Below are 19213 nucleotides of genomic sequence, written 5' to 3' on the forward strand. Positions count from 1 at the left end.
CATCCCAAAAGTACTGGGTGATGCACCATCCATCATTCCAGAGAACACAGTTCCACTGCTCCACAGCTCAATGCTGGGGGGGCTTTACACCCCTTTAGACCACGCCTGGCATTAGGCATGGTGCCAATACATTCGAGTTTATCTGCACCGGTGAGTTCTATTGTGTTGTCAGTACTTCTCAATGGGTTCAACCTAAAGTAGCTGAATTTATTCATATTAAGGGGTGTCCACAAATATTTGGACATATAGTGTAGGTACTGACCACTGCATACTGGGAACACACAACGAGACCTGCCTGATGTGGTTCAGATCCTAACGCTTGCCCATTTTTTCTGCTTACAACTCGCCAGCTTGTAATCCTGGATTAATAATATGGTGAAAAACCTGGGGTGTGAGCTAGTGGAAGCTGGAGAACCTGGGGGGAGGCTAACCTTTTATTAATAATCTAAGAAATCCTGCCTAGAACTTAGATTTGACTCTTCTTATTTCGATCAGCCGCAAAATTTCTGTCTTCACATCTCATTTTTTTGCACATTACAAGTATTTTGTTGAGGTTTATAGCTTGCACATGATCAACCTTTAAGTAGACCCCAGGTTTAACATGATCATGTAAATAGACGTCCTGTGTTATGTATATATGCATGTGAATAGTACTAGTGCAAGTACTGCAACTTTCTTCTGGCTGGTCTCCCTCTGCGCACCATCAGGCCCCTGCAACTTATCCAGAACGCAGCGGCACGGGTCGTCTTCAACGTTCCTAAATTCAGCCATGTCTCTCCACTGCTGCGTTCTCTTCACTGGCTTCCTGTAGCTGCTTCCCGCATCAGATTCAATACCCTGACGCTGGCCTACAAAGCCAAGAATGGACCAGCCCCTCCATACTTGACGGCAATGGTCAAAAGCCGATCCGCACCAAGAGCCCTTCCAGCTTTAAGTACGGCTCGGCTCGGCTCGACCCGCCACCCCTCAAAATCCACAGAAGACAAGCGTCCAGGCTCTTTTCTGTCCTGGCACCAAAGTGGTGGAACGAGCTTCCCCGGGGTGTCCGAACAGCAGAGTCCAACGCTCGCTGTCTTCAAACACAGACTGAAGACCCTCCTCTTCAAAGAGTACTTGGGCGAATAGTAGAGTACTATGGTCACCTTATTGACTTGTGTTCCGAAGAGTCTTAACTTAGAGGTATCTTTATATTTTTGCCAATTCAAATTAGCTGAGGTTATTCTTAAGTAAATAGCGAAGCACTTTTGTAAGTCGCTCTGGAGAAGAGCGTCTGCTAAATGCCTTTAATGTACCAGCTGCGGTCCTAGTTAAGGGGCTGGATAGCCTGCAGACTGCCAAAGGGTTACTTTTTGTTTTGCACTTAGAAATAAAATGATTGTAGCCATTAAACCTAGTAGTTAGTACTAATACTAGTCTTATTTTAAACCTTCATCAGTATTACACACACAAACATAACTGACATTTTATTTTCACTTTACTGCTTCTTTTTGAGCTTTTGAGCATCCACTGTACACTCTGTAGTGCTAAGTGATGCAGTGTGTTTTTTTTTTTATTGCGTGAGTGTAGATGAGTTTAATATTCAGACGATTGAATATTTGTCTTAATTGTGTGGATATGACAATGTGGTGCCTTCTACCTCATTATTCAGATGCTAGTCAGACAACACTACAGTTCCTCCAAACAACTCGCACAATCAATTTCTCCCACCTGTGTTTGCTGGAGCGGAAAGTAAGAGGACAAGAGGTGGAGAATAAATAGCAAGGCAAAGGACTACAGAGCCATGTTACACAGGTTGAGCTATTTAACTGCCCACTACTCTTGATGACCTGTTTGGCTGCGGTAGATGGTAGTATTTTGTGTTAGTGAGTAAAAGTAGTTTGCAGAGTTATGCAGACATCAAGGTCTTATGTTGCTGTAGGAGCAAACACAGATGTGATAATGATATCCGCAATATTTGGAGAGCTAAATTAGATCAGGGCTTATTACCATTGGAAGCAATATGCGTTACAATTAAGCACACCGTTTCCGCCATAAGCAAACCTTGTGTCCGGAGAAGGGAAATAAGCATTCTTAATTGAAAGAAATTGTTTATGTAAAATAAAAAAAATATTCCTATATATTTTGGACAAGTTACTTTAGTGGGGTATTGTTACAAAATCTTGCTTAAATAAAAGTGGAGTGAATTTGGAGTGTCAGCATTTAAACTAGGCATCTCTCTCTAGGCATTCTCAATCCCTCAATCTGATCTGAGTACTGTAATGCTAGCTGGTTTATATAGTACAGTTGAACTGACCTTCTTGTCCTCTGATTGGCTTCTGGTTACTTTAAAATGCTGCAGAAATTTTACTTCATGATATATGCACCAATCAGCCATAACATTAAAACTAGGTGAAAAACATGTATTTTCATCTACAGTGGCATCTGTCAAGAGGTTGGATACATTAGGCTGCAGGTGAAGAGTCAGTACTTGAAGGTGATGTGTGTTAAAAGCAGGAATCCGAGACACTTTAAGGCCCAAATTGTGAAAATATGTGTGAAATATGTCTGCTGTGGTCTTGATCAGGAACATCCCTAATTTAAAAATCCCTAATTCATTTACTTTTACAAGTATGTCAAATAAAAAATTATTGTTTTGAAATATGAAATCAGTTGGGTGTTTGAGATCTATTTATAATAATAATTAATAAATTTATCAGTAAAAATGTTCAGGAATTTTGCTGACTGACAGAAAAGAGAGAACAACACCTGGCATGAGATTTGCAACAAGTGCTTTAATATTTGATATATTTTTTATATATTCCTTCTTTTATTCCGCTTTTGTCTGGGACATTTAACTAAATAAGAGTACAAGTGTACTCTTTACTATGTCAGTTTCACAGAAGTAGGCTGGCATTGACAGTATATCCGTTATTCTCAGGTCACCTGAATGACTTGAGCTGGCAATTAGGAATGATTAATGATGAAAATATGTCAGAATAGCTCTGGGGCAACTCTGTAAATAACGTCTTGTATACAGTATAGCAGGATGTTGTCATCCCTAGTTTACATGTGCTGGACTTACCTGAGTTTGCCTGTATGGACTGCTTTAATGATGTTACCGCTGTGACTTGTCCAATCAGATCAAAGTTTATTGATCACTTATACACAGTTATACACAGTACAGCTACTACTGTAATGCTTTCATGACAGCCCAGTCAATTAAGTTGTGAGGTGGGGCCTTCATGCATCACATCAGTGAGCCTTTGGCACCCATGACCCTGTCACTAGTTCACCAGTTGTCCTTTCTTGGACCACTTTTGGTAGGTACTGACCACTGCATTCCAGAAACCCACAAAACCGCCCAGATGTTTTAGAGATGTTCTGACCCAGTTGTCTAGACATCATGATTTGGTCCTTGTCAGAGTGCTTGTTTCTTGTCCACACATCACTGTCAAGAACTGACCGTTCACTTGCTGCCTAATATATACATCTCTTGACCGATGCCACTGTAGATGAAGATAATCAATGTATGGCTAATTTTATTCCCCTTTTGTCTGGAACATTTAACTAAGTAAGAGTACAAGTGTTTAATCTTAATAATACTTGAACCATGGGCCCATAATTGATGGTATTGAATATTGTGGTGCTTCAAATAAATGTTATTATTATTATTATGCAAATTATTATTCTTTCTGTTACTCTCGTGTTCCGCAGGATTTTTCTTTTCTACCTGTATTTAACCCTTATCATAGTACAATTACTTTAATCAGTGCTTAATTGAAATGTGTACAATAGAAAAGACTGACCTTAATTATAAGCTGTACGAACAGAACATTAGCAACTAATTAATTACACACAAACACACTTCAAACAGCACTTGGAAAGATTAGAAAGTAGAAAGTCTGATAATGAAGGCTAGAGTTCATGCAAATGAAACAAAGGAACCCCAATACATGAGATCTGTTCTGCAGTAGAGAGTAAAACAAATGAGCTTGTCCAGAAGAAGAGTACCAACACGCCAATTTGCCAGTTTTTGATCTCCATTCAAGTCATCGGATTCTCTCTGCGCAGAATGTAGTTATCATTATGGGCCGGTTCCCCGGACAGGGATTAAGCCTAGTCCTGAACTATTTTGGATGGAATTTTTCAGTTGAAATGGAAATATAGTCCATGAGTAGGATTCAGGCCTGTTCAAGAAACCAGCCTTATAAGTGATTCAGTTCTATTAGAAGTGAGTTGGTGATTGCATGGTAATTATATTGCTTTTAGAGGAAATGCAAGCTTTAAGTCCTGTGGTCCTTCACAACTGAATTTGAAATCCAGCGTTTTTGGGTTGGTAGCAGCTGGTCTTTGATGGCTTTTAATAAAGGTTGAAAAGCTGGGCATCCAGGTGAAAACATGCCCTATGCTGGTAAGCCAACTGGTTTAGCTGGTTGACCATCTTACAGTTTGACCACTATAGTGTATGTTTAATTGCGTTTTGGTTTAGCTGGTCTATCAGCTTGACCAATTTTACCAAGCTGGTCCTACTGGTAGAATAGTTTGGTAAAGCTAGTTGACCAGTTTGACCATTGTGGTCATACTGGTAAACTGGACAAGAGCTTAACCAGCAACCAGCTTGACCTGGCCTGGCTGTTGTTGTATTTTTCCCTCCCCAACTGGGAATAGTTGTTTTTTGTGATCATTCTGAAGATTAACTGTTTAATTATTAATATTCTTAAAGCATTGAGCTGCATTTTGCGAGACTTGGCTCCACCTACAGGCGGGGTGTGTCATTTTAAAGCTTTACTCCAAGACAGTAATTAAAAATCTTGATTTGAGCGCCCCCTTGTGGTAAACATGCATTTTACAAGCAGAAGCTGATAACTGAGGCAGTAGAGTAATGTTGCAGGATTTTACACAAAAATTACTTAGGTTACGCAGCATCACACAGTTCTGGAGAAAGGCCTCGTTCAGTTCCTCCAAAGCTCCATAGTGCAGTAGCAGCGTTTCAGCTCGGATTGGCAATGACAAAGACGCCATTCTCCCTGTTACAGTCAGTGGAGCATCAGCATGATTCTGAAGCTGCAGTTTTAGGGTAAATGCTACATAAAGATGTCCTTTTCTTTTCTGTAAATATATTTTTCAGCTCTTTATTACCTTTATTACCTTTAGTACTTTCTACTTTTTTTTAATTTATCCCCTACCCTATTTATTGTTTAGTGTCATTTTCCTTTAGTTTAAGACCGTGTTCTGTGTTTCTTTGTTACTTGTCATGCGTGTTGCTCTCACCAAGACAAATTCCTTGTATTGGTAACATACTTGGTGAAATAAAGAGATTCTGATTCTGATTCTGATTCTGATAAAGTTGCTTTAATACATCATTATGTAGCATACAGTACAGATCTTTTAAACTGATACTATACAAAGGAATGGTTTTGATGTAGAATAACATAATTAGTGTAAATTAGATAAAGTCAAGAAAGTCTTTGTAACCAGGTAGAATGTAAGTGCATTTTTATTCTTACTAACTGAATCAAACATGCATCTCAGCAAAGCACATATCACTTCAAATCAGATGGGAAATTTTGTATTGAATAAAATATAAAGAAAAAATCTAATAATTAAAACAGTACTTGTATAAATCAATCCTTTTGAGGAACCGTGTGTGTGTGTGTGTGTGTGTGTGTGTGTGTGTGTGTGTGTGTGTGTGTGTGTGTGTGTGTGTGTGTGTGTGTGTGTGTGGTAGGAGAGTTTTGATTGGCTGTGAAAGTAAAAGAGGGCTCCTTTAGCTGATCTTTTCAGGTGGATCTTCTCAGGGACAAGCACACGCACATCCACATACATTTACAATAAGCTTTATTCAGCAGCCTGCCTTCTCCTCTTCTCTTATGCAGAGTGCTTGTCTGCATCTTCCCCTCCCCCTCTTCTCCTTTCCTCACTCTCTCCCCCTATGTTTTAGCTCCAATTCCTAACCTTTCTTTTCCTCTCATCTCTCGTCTCTCGTCTCTCGCAATATTTATTCCCTATATCGCCTGACCTTGCCTTGTCTGTGCCCTGTTCTGTGTCATTCTCATTCACTTTCATTCACTTTGATTTTTCCCCTCTCTTTGTTTTTTTTGGGACTCCATCTCTCTTTCTGTGTGATCGGCCTGGAGGTTTGGGATCTAAAAAGGCAAAGTCCTTACCAGTGCTTGCAGGTGGTCTGGATGAGCTTTCGGACGTTAAGACAGGTACTGTTGAAAGTTAGGTTGGAGACTTCCACTTCTGACACCAAGCAAGTGCATTCATCTAGGCACTTTGAAAGAAGTGGAAAGACATGCTTATATAAAAGTCCATATTTAAGATATTATGAGGATTTATTTTGCTGCCTGTTACATTTAATTTCATTGTAAATGGTCTGAATGATTTATGTATGTATGTACTTTATTATGTATTTATTTATTTTAAGTCTACTACTACTGTCATAATCAATCAAAATATCATACATTTTCCAACGTTGTTTTGTTCTTTGGAATTTAACAAGCTGTTTCTGTGCCTCTAAAAGGGATGTCCTGATTTGATCCAGTGGGTCAGATACAGTTCTGATTCAGGCATATTTAAATAGATCAGATATCAGCATTTTAGTTCCCAGCTTTTGTTTCTTACATTTTTTTATTTAATTTTTTTACCTGCACAGCGCCATCTGGCCTCCTCTAGGCATCAATAACGGGACATTATTTCCACACTGTAGTGGTGAGGGGTGTTTCTTAGTAGGTAATGGAACAGTGTTAGAGTTTACAGTGCGGAGCTATGTTGCAGCGGGTCATGAAAACGTAATGTAATATCACTGGTTCTGGTTCTGGTGCTTTGACCGTGTTTGAGCATTTTTCCCTGCTTTTCTGCCATTTTTGCATACGCTGCCAAAACCATGTTGAGTGAAATGCTCAGTTTTACCAGTGTCACTTTCCTTTCTTTAAACCAGCAGTAAACAGCACATTTAAAAATGAGAGTAGCCGTATAGAAAGCCCTATAGAACACTTCATAAACATGTTATGTATGTTAAATATATGTGAATAGACTCTAACTATATAGTATTATTATTATTACTATTGTTATTTAAATATTTTTATTGTTATTACCACCATTAACCATATATATATATATATATATATATATATATATATATATATATATATATATATATATATATATATATACAACTCTGAAAACAAGAACTTAAGAATATGCCAGCAATTTTATTCCAAGCATTTCATCAAGCAAAGCTAAGTTACCTGAATTAGCATGCTATGAATGGCATGAAGTCACCCAACAGCAATGTGAAAGACTAGTGGAGAGCCGGCCAAGACATGAGAGCTGTGAGTGGCAGTCAAGGTTATTTCACCATAGTGATTTCTGAATGCTCTTAAAGTTCACATGTTAGTACTGTGTACTTCTATTATTATAATCATTTCTTTGCATTATTTGAGCAGTTGATTTTGAGCACTTGTCATTTCTACGTCTTTCTAAATAGCAACATTTTAATTTGGTATTCATGTTGAATTTAGGGGAAATGGTTTATGAAATGCAACACAAATGTTAATTTCCCCAAACACATTGCCTAGAAATAGTAAAACCAGACAAACTGATAATGTAGGGTGGTCTCTTCATTTCAATGCATTTCACATTGGGATTATAAAATATTCCGTTATTTTTTTAAGGCTGCTACCAAAACATAAACCAGAATGACACATTTTATAAATTGTTGCTAAAAAAATGATCTTGTGCCTCACTCAAAAAGCAGTCTAGATCCCTGTAACATTTGTTGCTTTAGGAAGCTGGAAGATCCATCCTGTACCTGGATACATTACAGTCCCAAAACACCAAGATGTAACCATTCCTGCCAGAGTTGTTCGGTTTCATGTGGATTTCAGTCAGTTTTGTTCATATTTACCACTAAATAAAAAGAGCTGCGGACCTGTATGTATATAAACATTCTGATTTGACGGGCTGAGGGCTCAGAATGACGGAAAATGAGTTTTCTCATGCTTTGGGTTCTTTAGAGAAGGTCAAAATAACATATTTGCAAAATTAGGCTGCTATTGTCCACTGTCTACTACTAATATCCCTTACACACCATAATTACACTGCACCTGTAGTCCATGGATACCGCTGATTTTCCTCATTCATTCTTTGAGGTGCTTTGCCAAGCCTTTTTTAAAGCCCTTTTAAGTTCTTGATTCTTGTTCATGTCGAAGGGTCTCTAACTTCATCTCAGTAAGTGAAAAGCATGCTTCACTGGATATCGACTGGGAGACTGGCCTGTCCACAACTTAAATCTTCTTTCTTCTCAACTCCTTGGTTGTCTTGGCAGTGCAATTTAGGTCCCAGACTTTCTGGTTATTGAAGCACCGCACTTACATTCTGCTAAATTGTAGGGATGTGCAGTGATATGGGAATCATATCAGCATCATAAGCAGAATATTTAGGTGATGCTGGGTTATTATGATCAAATATCCACATTAAATTAATCAATATTGTTGCGTTTTAAACCCTACAGCACTGGATATGTGAATATAGCGTTTTAATGTCAGATATTTAATTGAAAAATAATAGATATGGGCGTCAGTCTACCAATTTTATATTAGCAAACTGTTAGTACAGAAGGATGTGGACAAACATTGTAGAATTCAGGTGTTTCATTCAGTCTCAGCTGTATAAAATTAAGCTCCTAGCCATGCAGTCGGCCTTTCCCCACATTAGGGGATGAATGGCTGGTTCTAAAGAGCTCACCGAACTCCAGCGTGGTTCTGGCTGCTAAAACAAGAAGCCAGCTGGTGAAATTTTGTCCCTCCTAGCTGTGAGTGGTATTATTAAACTGTGGAAGCGTTGAGGAGGAACCACAGAGAGCAGCTCAGCCACCGAGTGTCTGTCAGACCACGTAAAGTTACAGAGCTGGGTCAGGACCGAGTGCTGAGCTCAGAGCAGAGTGCAGAAAAGTCTCCAACGCTCTGCTGACTCAGTAACTGCAGAGTTGCAATAGCAGGAATAAGTGCATCAGTGCAAACACTGTGCGCCATTGGGGCTTCTTGGCATGGGTTTCAGTGGCCGAGCAGCTGCATGCAAGCCGTACATCACCAAGCACAATGTTGGGGTTGGATGAAAAGGTGTAAATCACGCTGCCACTGGGCTCGGGAGCAGCGGAACGTGATCTGTGGAGTGACAGATCATGCTTCTCTGTCTGGCAGCCTGATGGACGTGTTGTTGGAGAAACCTAAAATTTGGGGAAGGCCCTTTTCTGTGCCATCGTGACTGTGCCCCAGTGCACAAAGCAAGTCCATAGAGGCCTGGCTGGGCGAGTTTAGTGTGGAGGAACTTTACTGGCCTGCACAGAGCACTGACCTCAACCCCTTCTCAAACCCTTGGGATGAACTAGAGTGGAGATGGCGAGCCAGGCCCTCTCGCCCAACGACAGGGTCTGACCTCACAGATGCTTTTCCGGACGAATGGGTGAAACTTCCCAAGGACACACTCACACAAAAATACAGTGGAAGCTCTTATAGCTGCTAAGGGGGTTGTAGGTGTCTCAATTTGTCCTTATAGTGTTTGTGATTTTTAAGGGTAATTAAACTTTATTTTTATTAAATGTATTATTTTTTTGCCTGCAACTGTCCACACGGCCCAATCGGCAGGAGAGCACGGGTTCGATACCCAGTGATGCCATAGCCACCTGTCTCTGGGTGTCCAAGAGCGCATAATTAGCCTTGTTCTCGGGGTAGGTGAGGGACCTCCACCCCTCGTCACTCTTAGCAATGGTAGCAAGTTAGTTAAGCAGTATTAGCGGTTAGCTAGAGTTAGCTGTTCCATCAAATTATGTTAGCAGTTAGCTGTCCTATGATATGTTAGCAGTTGGCTGTCTCTGGACGTTATGTTAGCAGTTAGCTGTCCTATGATGTGTTAGCAGTTAGCTGTCTCTGGACGTTTTGTTAGCAGTTAGCTGTCTCTGGACGTTATGTTAGCAGTTGGCCGTCTCTGGACGTTATGTTAGCAGTTAGCTGTCTCTGGACGTTTTGTTAGCAGTTGGCTGTCTCTGGACGTTATGTTAGCAGTTAGCTGTCTCTGGACGTTTTGTTAGCAGTTGGCTGTCTCATGACGTTATGTTAGCAGTTAGCTGTCCTATGATGTGTTAGCAGTTAGCTGTCTCTGGACGTTTTGTTAGCAGTTAGCCGTCTCTGGACGTTATGTTAGCAGTTAGCTGTCTCTGGACGTTTTGTTAGCAGTTGGCTGTCTCATGACGTTATGTTAGCAGTTAGCCGTCTCTGGACGTTATGTTAGCAGTTGGCCGTCTCTGGACGTTATGTTAGCAGTTAGCTGTCCTATGATATGTTAGCAGTTAGCTGTCTCTTGACGTTATGTTAGCAATTAGCTGTCTCTGGACGTTTTGTTAGCAGTTAACTGTCTCTGGACGTTATGTTAGCAGTTAGATGTCTTATGACGTTATGTTAGCAGTTAGCCGTCTCTGGACGTTTTGTTAGCAGTTAGCCGTCTCTGGATGTTATGTTAGCAGTTAGCTGTCTCTTGACGTTATGTTAGCAGTTGGCCGTCTCTGGACGTTATGATAGCAGTTGGCTGTCTCTGGATGTTATGTTAGCAGTTGGCCGTCTCTGGACGTTATGTTAGCAGTTGGCCGTCTCTGGACGTTATGTTAGCAGTTAACTGTCTCTTGATGTTATGTTAGCAGTTGGCTGTCTCTTGACGTTTTGTTAGCAGTTGGCTGTCTCTGGACGTTATGTTAGCAGTTGGCTGTCTTTTGACGTTATGTTAGCAGTTGGCCGTCTCTGGATGTTATGTTAGCAGTTGGCTGTCTCTGGACGTTATGTTAGCAGTTGGCCGTCTCTGGACGTTATGTTAGCAGTTGGCCGTCTCTGGATGTTTTGTTAGCAGTTGGCTGTCTCTGGACGTTATGTTAGCAGTTGGCTGTCTCTGGACGTTATGTTAGCAGTTGGCCGTCTCTGGACGTTATGTTAGCAGTTGGCTGTCTCTGGACGTTATGTTAGCAGTTGGCTGTCTCTGGACGTTATGTTAGCAGTTGGCTGTCTTTTGACGTTATGTTAGCAGTTGGCCGTCTCTGGATGTTATGTTAGCAGTTGGCCGTCTCTGGACGTTATGTTAGCAGTTAGCTGTCTCTGGACGTTATGTTAGCAGTTAGCTGCCTCTGGACGTTTTGTTAGCAGTTAGCCGTCTCTGGACGTTATGTTAGCAGTTAGATGTCTCTGGACGTTATGTTAGCAGTTAGATGTCTCTGGACGTTTTGTTAGCAGTTGGCCGTCTCTGGACGTTTTGTTAGCAGTTGGCTGTCTCTGGACGTTATGTTAGCAGCAATTTGAAATAGACATGTTTAACTTTAACGTGTCTGAGAGGAATCAGTTGCTAGCCTTCTCCCTCCTTCCACTGGTATCGTTTTGTGATTGCAGTGACAGAATCGGGGGGAGAAAATTTGGGGAGAAACAAAGAAGATTGAATAATCCTCATATTCCTCTCTGTTCTGTTCTGTTACATTAAGGTGGACGTTTGTCAATATCTGATTTACCTTCTCTGACACTCCTATTCTGCAGTTCTCTTTCTTGAAGCTGTTGATGAAAGGAAGCGAGGTGATGAGAGACAGGCTTCTAATTCCGCTGTTGAGCTCTTCAGTGAATAGAAGACTTTACAGCGATGACGGTTTAGAGGCTGTTTTTCTTCTCCTTCTTTTTCTTCTTCTGTGAATTGTAATTTCCCTGTCCTTGCAGTTTCCTCGGTCAGCTTGTCCGTAGATGATTACTGAGAATAGCAGGATAGCAGCGTCTCACAATGTTTTTTTTTTTTATTATTTTCCCAGGTTTGATTTTGCTGTGTCCAAAATTCTGTGCTCTGGTTCTGGTTTGAACTCTTTCCTCGCAGCATTGCTTGTTGTCATTTCATAGACATCTCTCGGGTCTTTGGTCGCGGCTTGGGAATAGGCTGAAGCTTGACAGGGCACTGATTTGATGCAGTTGTTGTGCACAGACAGACGGCTCTTCTATTTAAAGCCAGTTTTCTCTAATACTTTTCCGTTTTTTGGGGTCCTGAAGACTGTGTCATGCTGTTACTCCAAAATGCTGATATATTAAAATCTTAAAATGCAGCTAAAGAGCAAATATAAATGAATAAATGTCATATGTAATACTAGGCACACTGTACTAAACAAAAGTTTGGGATGACTTTTATATGAATAGTTTTATTCCAAAAATGTTTCATTTGAGTCATTAAAAGAGTGTGTATGTATGTGTGTGTGTGTGTGTGTGTATATATATATATATATATATATATATATATATATATATATATATATATATATATATGTGTGTGTGTGTGTGTGTGTATGTATGTATGTATGTATGAATGTTTTTTTTGTTTGTTTTTAGAAAATATTTATATAAAATAATGAATACGATTCCACACTTTTGAGTAGTACTGCATGCTTAGAATTTGAATTAAAAGCTTGAAGGTGCCACCATTATTATATATATATTTATTTTTTATTAATCATCTGAAATACTAGGTATACAGTAATGTTTAACAGTTGGAATTACCTTTATAGTAAATTTAGTAAATACTGGAAAAAGGGTTTATTATCTATATACAACCTTTTTTAATTGAATATAGAAGCTCCTGCAAAAGCTTTTCCACCAATCCGGTAGATTACATCTTTTAAGCCCAGACCTAAAAAGGTGCTTAAAAAGATGTTGTTCATTTTTAAAAAATACTTGAAATATTTATATCTGTTATAAATGCCACTTTTGCAGTACAAGACATTGAATATTAGTAGATATGAATGATATTATGAGCTCATCTACTGGTAAATACCACAAACACACACACACACACACACACACACACACACACACACACACACACACACACACACACACACACAGACAAAAGAGAAAGAGTGAGCAAGAGAGGGAAATAGAGCACAGTAGATCCACAGTAATTTCCACTACTTTCCATTTCCACTTCCTGATGAAATCCGATCACAAAAAAAACGGGCGGTTTACCCTTGTACTAAATGTGGACGAGATCCGTCTCTGAACACCTGATCAGATCGTAACCCTATCACAGTGTGTCTTGAGGGTGTTTACACCAGACTTTTCATGCGGATAAGTGAAAGCTGAGCGTGATCCAGTCACCAAAAACTCCTGTTAATGCCAGGTGAAAACAGGGTTCTTAGAGTAGCCTAAACAAAGCTGATAACCTGGATTTCCAGGTAACCAGGCCTTGCAAAGCGCAGTGTGCCTGTATGTATTAACATGAGCGTGACAATGCCAATTTCAGTCCTCTTCAGCCAAACTGTTATTTTTATAATTTTATATATATATAATATATATATATATATATATTTTTTTTTTTATAAAAAAAGTTGTTTATCTGAGGCCTGATATTAAAAAACAACATCATCCTCTGTTAATAGAAAGGAGAAGAGAGCAAGCATCATCTCCAAAGGTAGTACTGATTTAAAAATAATAATAATAAAAATATATATATAATGACTGATTAAACTGATTCAACTGCTGTTGAACTCCATTTGCTGTTACAGCTTCCCAAAGAACATTGTCTGGATGTCTGGACGGATCTCGACTTCAGTTTAAAATGATGTGCACCTGATTCTTCATGCCATAAATGTGCTGTAATTAACATTCCATACAAAAGGCCATCAGAGTCTCCTGGGGAGGAGGTGGGACGCGTCTGAGGAGGAGGTGGGGTCTACAGACTATATTTAGCTCATGAATTTGGAAAGGCGTTTAATCAGGTGGGCTCAACCTGCTTTTCCTGACAAGCTTTCCTGTGCAACACCATGCTCTTTAAGACATGGGCACACAGTTATGCATTAGTCTCAAACTTGTTTCATTAATGAACTCCTTGGTCCATGAAGGTCCCTGAATGTGAAGGCTTAATGAGACCCCATCCCAAATGTGTTTCGGAGGGCTTAGAGTTTTCTCGGCCTAGCCCACATCCCCCACCCCGTTTCCATCTTCCCTTAGCTGTATCCGGCTCTTTTAAGTGGTGTAGATGAGGGGTTTCAGTCCCTTTTTAGATGTCTGGCCAGGCCTGCCAAGGCACACACACACATTTCTATCATTCTGCTCCATTAAATTTTGGCAGAGGCAAAAACACGAACTTTGAAGTTTCCTTAATACATTGTATAAGAAATCTGACCTGACGTTAATCACCCCCCCCCCAAACCCCCCTGTACTTTTTTGCTGTCTGGTCTGGCTATATAAATACACAAAATAAATAACCGGGGGTGTTGGGGGGGGGGTGACAAAGCTGATGTTGTTGAATGTATATTGAGTGCATTGAGTATAATGGCATTAGGTTGTTGTTCTTTTGTCTTCACTGAATGTGAATTTTGGGGCAGAATTAGGTCCGGATCGATTTTACACTCTAGTTTTGGTGCTCTGCTTGTGGGTAGTTTGCCATCTGTTCTGCTTTTCACTTTTTATTAGCCTGAATCAGGGACAAATGTGTTACAAAGCTCCCTTGATGCCAAATGTCTGCATGGCCACAAGAAGACTATGAATGTCGGAGGGCTGTAAAACCATATGGTTATGGCTTTAGATTAGCTTGCAGAGCTCTGCACTTTACTGGCAAGTGTGATGCGCACTTGTGCGTGAGTGTGGCTGCGAGTGTGAGCTGTTTCTGTGAGGCTGTTCAGATGTTGCCTCTGAAACGATGCTGCGAAGCTGCTAAAGGGTGGTTCAGGCTTCTAGCATAGCATATGTGCAGTCTGACACTGTGGGACTGGGCTTTCAAACTTTCTGCTTATGTAAAGGGCCACTTTACACACTTTACACTTGGAAAAACAGCACACTGTGTCCATTTCTTTTGGGTAATTACATACAATTTTTTATATCTGAATCTAGTATATATCTAAACCCTGTAGCTGCTTATGTACACTGTGTACATAATTCTGGATGAATAGACCAATAACAATGCTCTAATTTTACTTGGAATAATCTGTTATTGTCAGAGAAAAAGTGTTTATTTCAATTGATTAATTAATTATTATTGAGGGATCGTGTGAAAAGCAGAGCTTTAAAATGCAGTGACAGTTTTTTTCATGATCGCAATATTGTGTGCAATAATATTTATTTTATAATTAAATATCAGCATATTCATGCAAGCACACTTTTACCTTTAACATGATGGAAACAGCCTAAATCAGTCAAACTTGCTTCAGACTGTGTTGAGCTGTTCGGAACGACATAAACAAGTCTATTTGTGATTAAAAGTATTGGGACACCTACTTATTACGCCTTCAGGAGCTTTTATGACATGCCATTTCAAATCCATTGACAATAATATGGAGTTGGTTCTCCTTTGCAGCTCTAACAGCTTGCACTGTGGGAGGTCTTGTCCATTAGGAATCCCCCTAAATTAAAAACTGAAACTGAAAGGGGGCAATAAGTCAACCCCTGATAAAAACTCATAGCATTATCCCTTCTCCACCAAACTTTACAGTTGACACAGTGCAGTCACACAGGTTGTCCAAACCCAGACCTGTCCATCAAATGGCCAGATAGAGAAGCGTGATTTATCACTCCACTGAACTGTGTGCTTGGTGATGTAAGGCTTGCGTGCAGCTGCTCGGTCATGGACATCCATGCCATGAAGCTCCCAGGGGATAGTTTTTGTGCTGATGTTAATGCCAGAGGAAGTTTGGAGCTCATTATTGAGTCAGCAGAGTTAGTGACTTTCATGCACTATGTGCCTCAGCACTCAACTTTACATGGTCAGACACTTTTTTTCTTGCTTTTTTTTTATTGATGCGGAATTGCAAAACACACTATATGGACAAAAGAATAAGGACACCTAACCTCATTCTAAATTCATGAGCATTAATGTGGAGCAGGTCCCCCCTTTGCGGCTCTAACAGCAGGTTTGGAGCTCTGCAGCTATTGATACAGCAGAGAGTTTGGAGACTTTTCTGTACTAAGCTTTGAGCTCAGCACTGGACGACCATGCTCTATAACTGTACACGGCCTGATACTTGGCGGCTGAGTTGCTATGATTCCTAAACACTTTCCCTTTTTCAGTAATACCACTCACAGTTGAAGGAGGAAGATTTCGGTGGAAAACAATTTCACCAGCTGACTTGTTGTTGTTGTTGCATCGGTGGCTCCTATTACAGAACCATGCTGGAGTTCAGTGAGCTCTTTAGAACCACCCAGTCTTTCACTAATGTGTGGAAAGGCAGATTGCATGGCTCAGTGCTTCATTTGTACATTCGTGGCAATGGGACTGAATGAAATGATTCAGTGAATTAGTGATTAAGAATTCAGTGATTAAGAAGTGTGTCCTAATACTTTTGTCCATATAGGGTAACATTGGATGACCTGGTTTTCTATAAAAATGGACAAAAGTGTAGACATGATTGTAGTTACAGCTGTTTTTGACAGCTGTTTAAGGCATGCAGTTTGGGTGTGTCTGCATGCTTTTAGTACTTATGAGCTCAATTAGCCTTGTAGCTCCAAGCTTCTCGCTATTCCTTTGTCCCGCTTTTACATTTAACTGTATCATGAACTACATCATCTCAACCATGGATAATCCACTAATTTCTTCTTCATCTTCCCCCACTCCCAGGTGCTCTCTCACGGAGCTGCTCCACATCCTCCTCTTCACTAGACTCCCGACAGGCCCCTGGCCGCCGGCCTCCTCTTCCTCTTCCACGACAGAGACGTCCCCTGCGGCCACGGCAGGAGCGGACACCCTCGAGTGCCCGATCTACCCCTTCACCAGCTCTCCACTCTCTCAGCATTACACCACAGCCTGGTAGAGTCACACCACTGCTTATCTCTCCGCTCTAATTGTGTGTCATGCAGCACAGATAAGGGTTACGCACGGATCCCGCCCTGTATATCCACCGCAGTGCAAATTGTTGTCAGCAAATTTACTGACTTGGTGACTTCGGCACTTAGCCCACTCATCCCAAACAAGAGGCACAGATGGATCCGATGATAATTGCAGCTGCCGGCGTGATTACGCCGTTATTTATGATTTCAAAGCACTGTTTGTTGATAATGGAACTGTGGCTGACGCGGCTGCTTTCTGACGTTTGCTGAGTGATGATTATTGCAATAACGAAGTGTCTGTAGCAAGGAAGGGATATCATGATTGCGTGACGGATAAAGATTGGCTCTCCTCTGCCTCAGGGGTGGCGCGCAGCAGGACTCCCTCAGCCAGCAGCTCAGTGTGCGAGGTTCCGGAGATGCATCTGGGAGAACGGGTTCTTGTTGTGGGACAGAGGACAGGAGTGGTCCGCTTCTATGGCAAGACCAGCTTCGCCCCAGGTAGGGTCCTCTCACTGGAAGTGCTGACTGGCTTTTCACTTTTTCAACACTTGACTCCAGCACTGACTGAATCGCGCTCGTAGTTATCAGGGTTAAAGTGGGATTTGAAAGCTATCACTCTGCTAAGCTCTCAAATGTTATTCCACATAGGCGGAGTAAGAATAATAAGATCTGCTCCGCTTCTCCAATATGTCTAACTGTGGATTTAAGTCCTGTTCTGTTCCCAGCAAGTACGACCCAGACATATGTTGAGTTTCTATTCAGATTTCATTTCATTTCCCAGTTTATTTTCAGCCTCTCTGGAGCAGCGCTTGCCGAATGTATCGGCTCAGACAAGCCATGAATTTTCTGCCGCTTTTATGGTCCATGTAAGACCGGGATTATATTTGGCAAAATCAAGTCAAGTGCTTGAGCATGGAGAAGAGGATAGCATTTGAAGGGGTTAGACTTCTCCCCATGTTTAAAACTTACACATAAAGACATGCAGGCAGTCATTTCCACATCGGGTGCAGACTGGTGGGGCTCTTATTGTTTTCCAAGAGGCACTGACTTGTGAAGATTAGATTTTTGCGTAAACATAACCTCACTGCATACAATACCACCCCTCCACACACACACACACACACGCACACACACCTTCCGGGCGTTTTAAAGCAACACTATATAGCATTTGACCTGAAAATAGCAGCCTCAAAATCATTTTAATGCTCCACTGAATTGTAACAGAGAGAAAAGTGACTCTATTGTTGGTACTCTGGGCTTGGCACGCTGCTGACTGCACTATGTAACTTTGGTGAAGCGAGCAAGACAACTCTCATGAAAACTACACAGCGCTACTGTAGGGGGAGCCCAGGAGCAGGAGATATCAATCATGCTGCTTTAAAGAGCTGAGCATGGTCTGCGAACTAGCCCATCTGTAGCGGATTTAGGCAGGATAGCAGGTGTGCTGGGTAAGAGTAGACCAAGATGCATAAATGAAAGCTTAAAAGGATGCAAACAATAATGCAACCCTATGACTGTACTATTATATATGCAGTGTTCTTACGGTCACTGAAAAAGCCTGTATCTCCAGAATGACAACTTTACAGAAAAAAATATTCTACGCTTTGTCACATTTTTGTAGGAACACAAATGAGGGGTTTATTGAGTCCTTGTTTTTTTTTTTTTCATAAAGCCTGAATTAGACATTTCTAACTGATGGAATCACTGTGCATTAAGCATTAAGCATTTTCACTTAAGCATTAAGTGATTTCGGCCATTATTAGTACATAATTGGAAAATCACTAATTAGTGAGAATAATCACTTTTTACCACCCTGTTTGGAAATTATTACCTAAATGAATGTATTAGTGTTGATGGAGATGAGATACATTTGTAATAGGGGCAGTGGTGGCTCAGCGGTTAGAGCACCGGGCTATCGATAACAGGGTTGTGGGTTTGATTCCCGGGCTTGGCAAGCTGCCACTGTTGGGCCCTTGAGCAAGGCCCTTTACCCTCTCTGCTCCCCGGGCGCTGGAGTTGGCTGCCCACCGCTCTGGGTGTGTGTACTCACTGCCCCTAGTGTGCTGCCCCCTAGTGTGTGTGTGTATGTTTACTACCACAGATGGGTTAAATGCGGAGGACACATTTCGCTGTACAGTGTACGCTGTACAGTGACAAATACGTGCACCTTTACCTTTAATATATATGTGATTTTTCTATTGCAGTTCTTCTCACTCTCACATCTCAATTCTCTATTACAAACAAGGTTCATTATGGGACCAAATGTGGTTCTTCTATAGCATCATTAAAAGAACAGTTTGAAGCACCCTTGAGTGTAGGTAGTTCCAGGTATTTGCTTGATGTGAGTTTATTTGATTAATAAGTGTTTAGCAAGTAACAATTACTCAAAGATGTGTTCCAGTAAC

The 19213-nt window shown here is 40.8% G+C and overlaps 1 protein-coding gene across 2 annotated transcripts in view; it reads left to right on the forward strand.

Annotated features, from left to right (window-relative positions):
- LOC140564055 (CAP-Gly domain-containing linker protein 4) overlaps window positions 1–19213 on the forward strand; it is an 84322-nt gene that overhangs the window by 47669 nt on the left and 17440 nt on the right. For both annotated transcript variants that reach the window (XM_072689116.1, XM_072689117.1), the window contains 2 exons: window positions 16600–16788; window positions 17169–17306. In XM_072689116.1, the coding sequence (XP_072545217.1) occupies window positions 16600–16788; window positions 17169–17306 (327 nt within the window). The remainder of the gene's footprint in view (window positions 1–16599; window positions 16789–17168; window positions 17307–19213) is intronic.

The sequence above is a fragment of the Salminus brasiliensis genome, chromosome 10 (assembly GCF_030463535.1).
Source record: "Salminus brasiliensis chromosome 10, fSalBra1.hap2, whole genome shotgun sequence".
Taxonomy (NCBI): domain Eukaryota; kingdom Metazoa; phylum Chordata; class Actinopteri; order Characiformes; family Bryconidae; genus Salminus; species Salminus brasiliensis.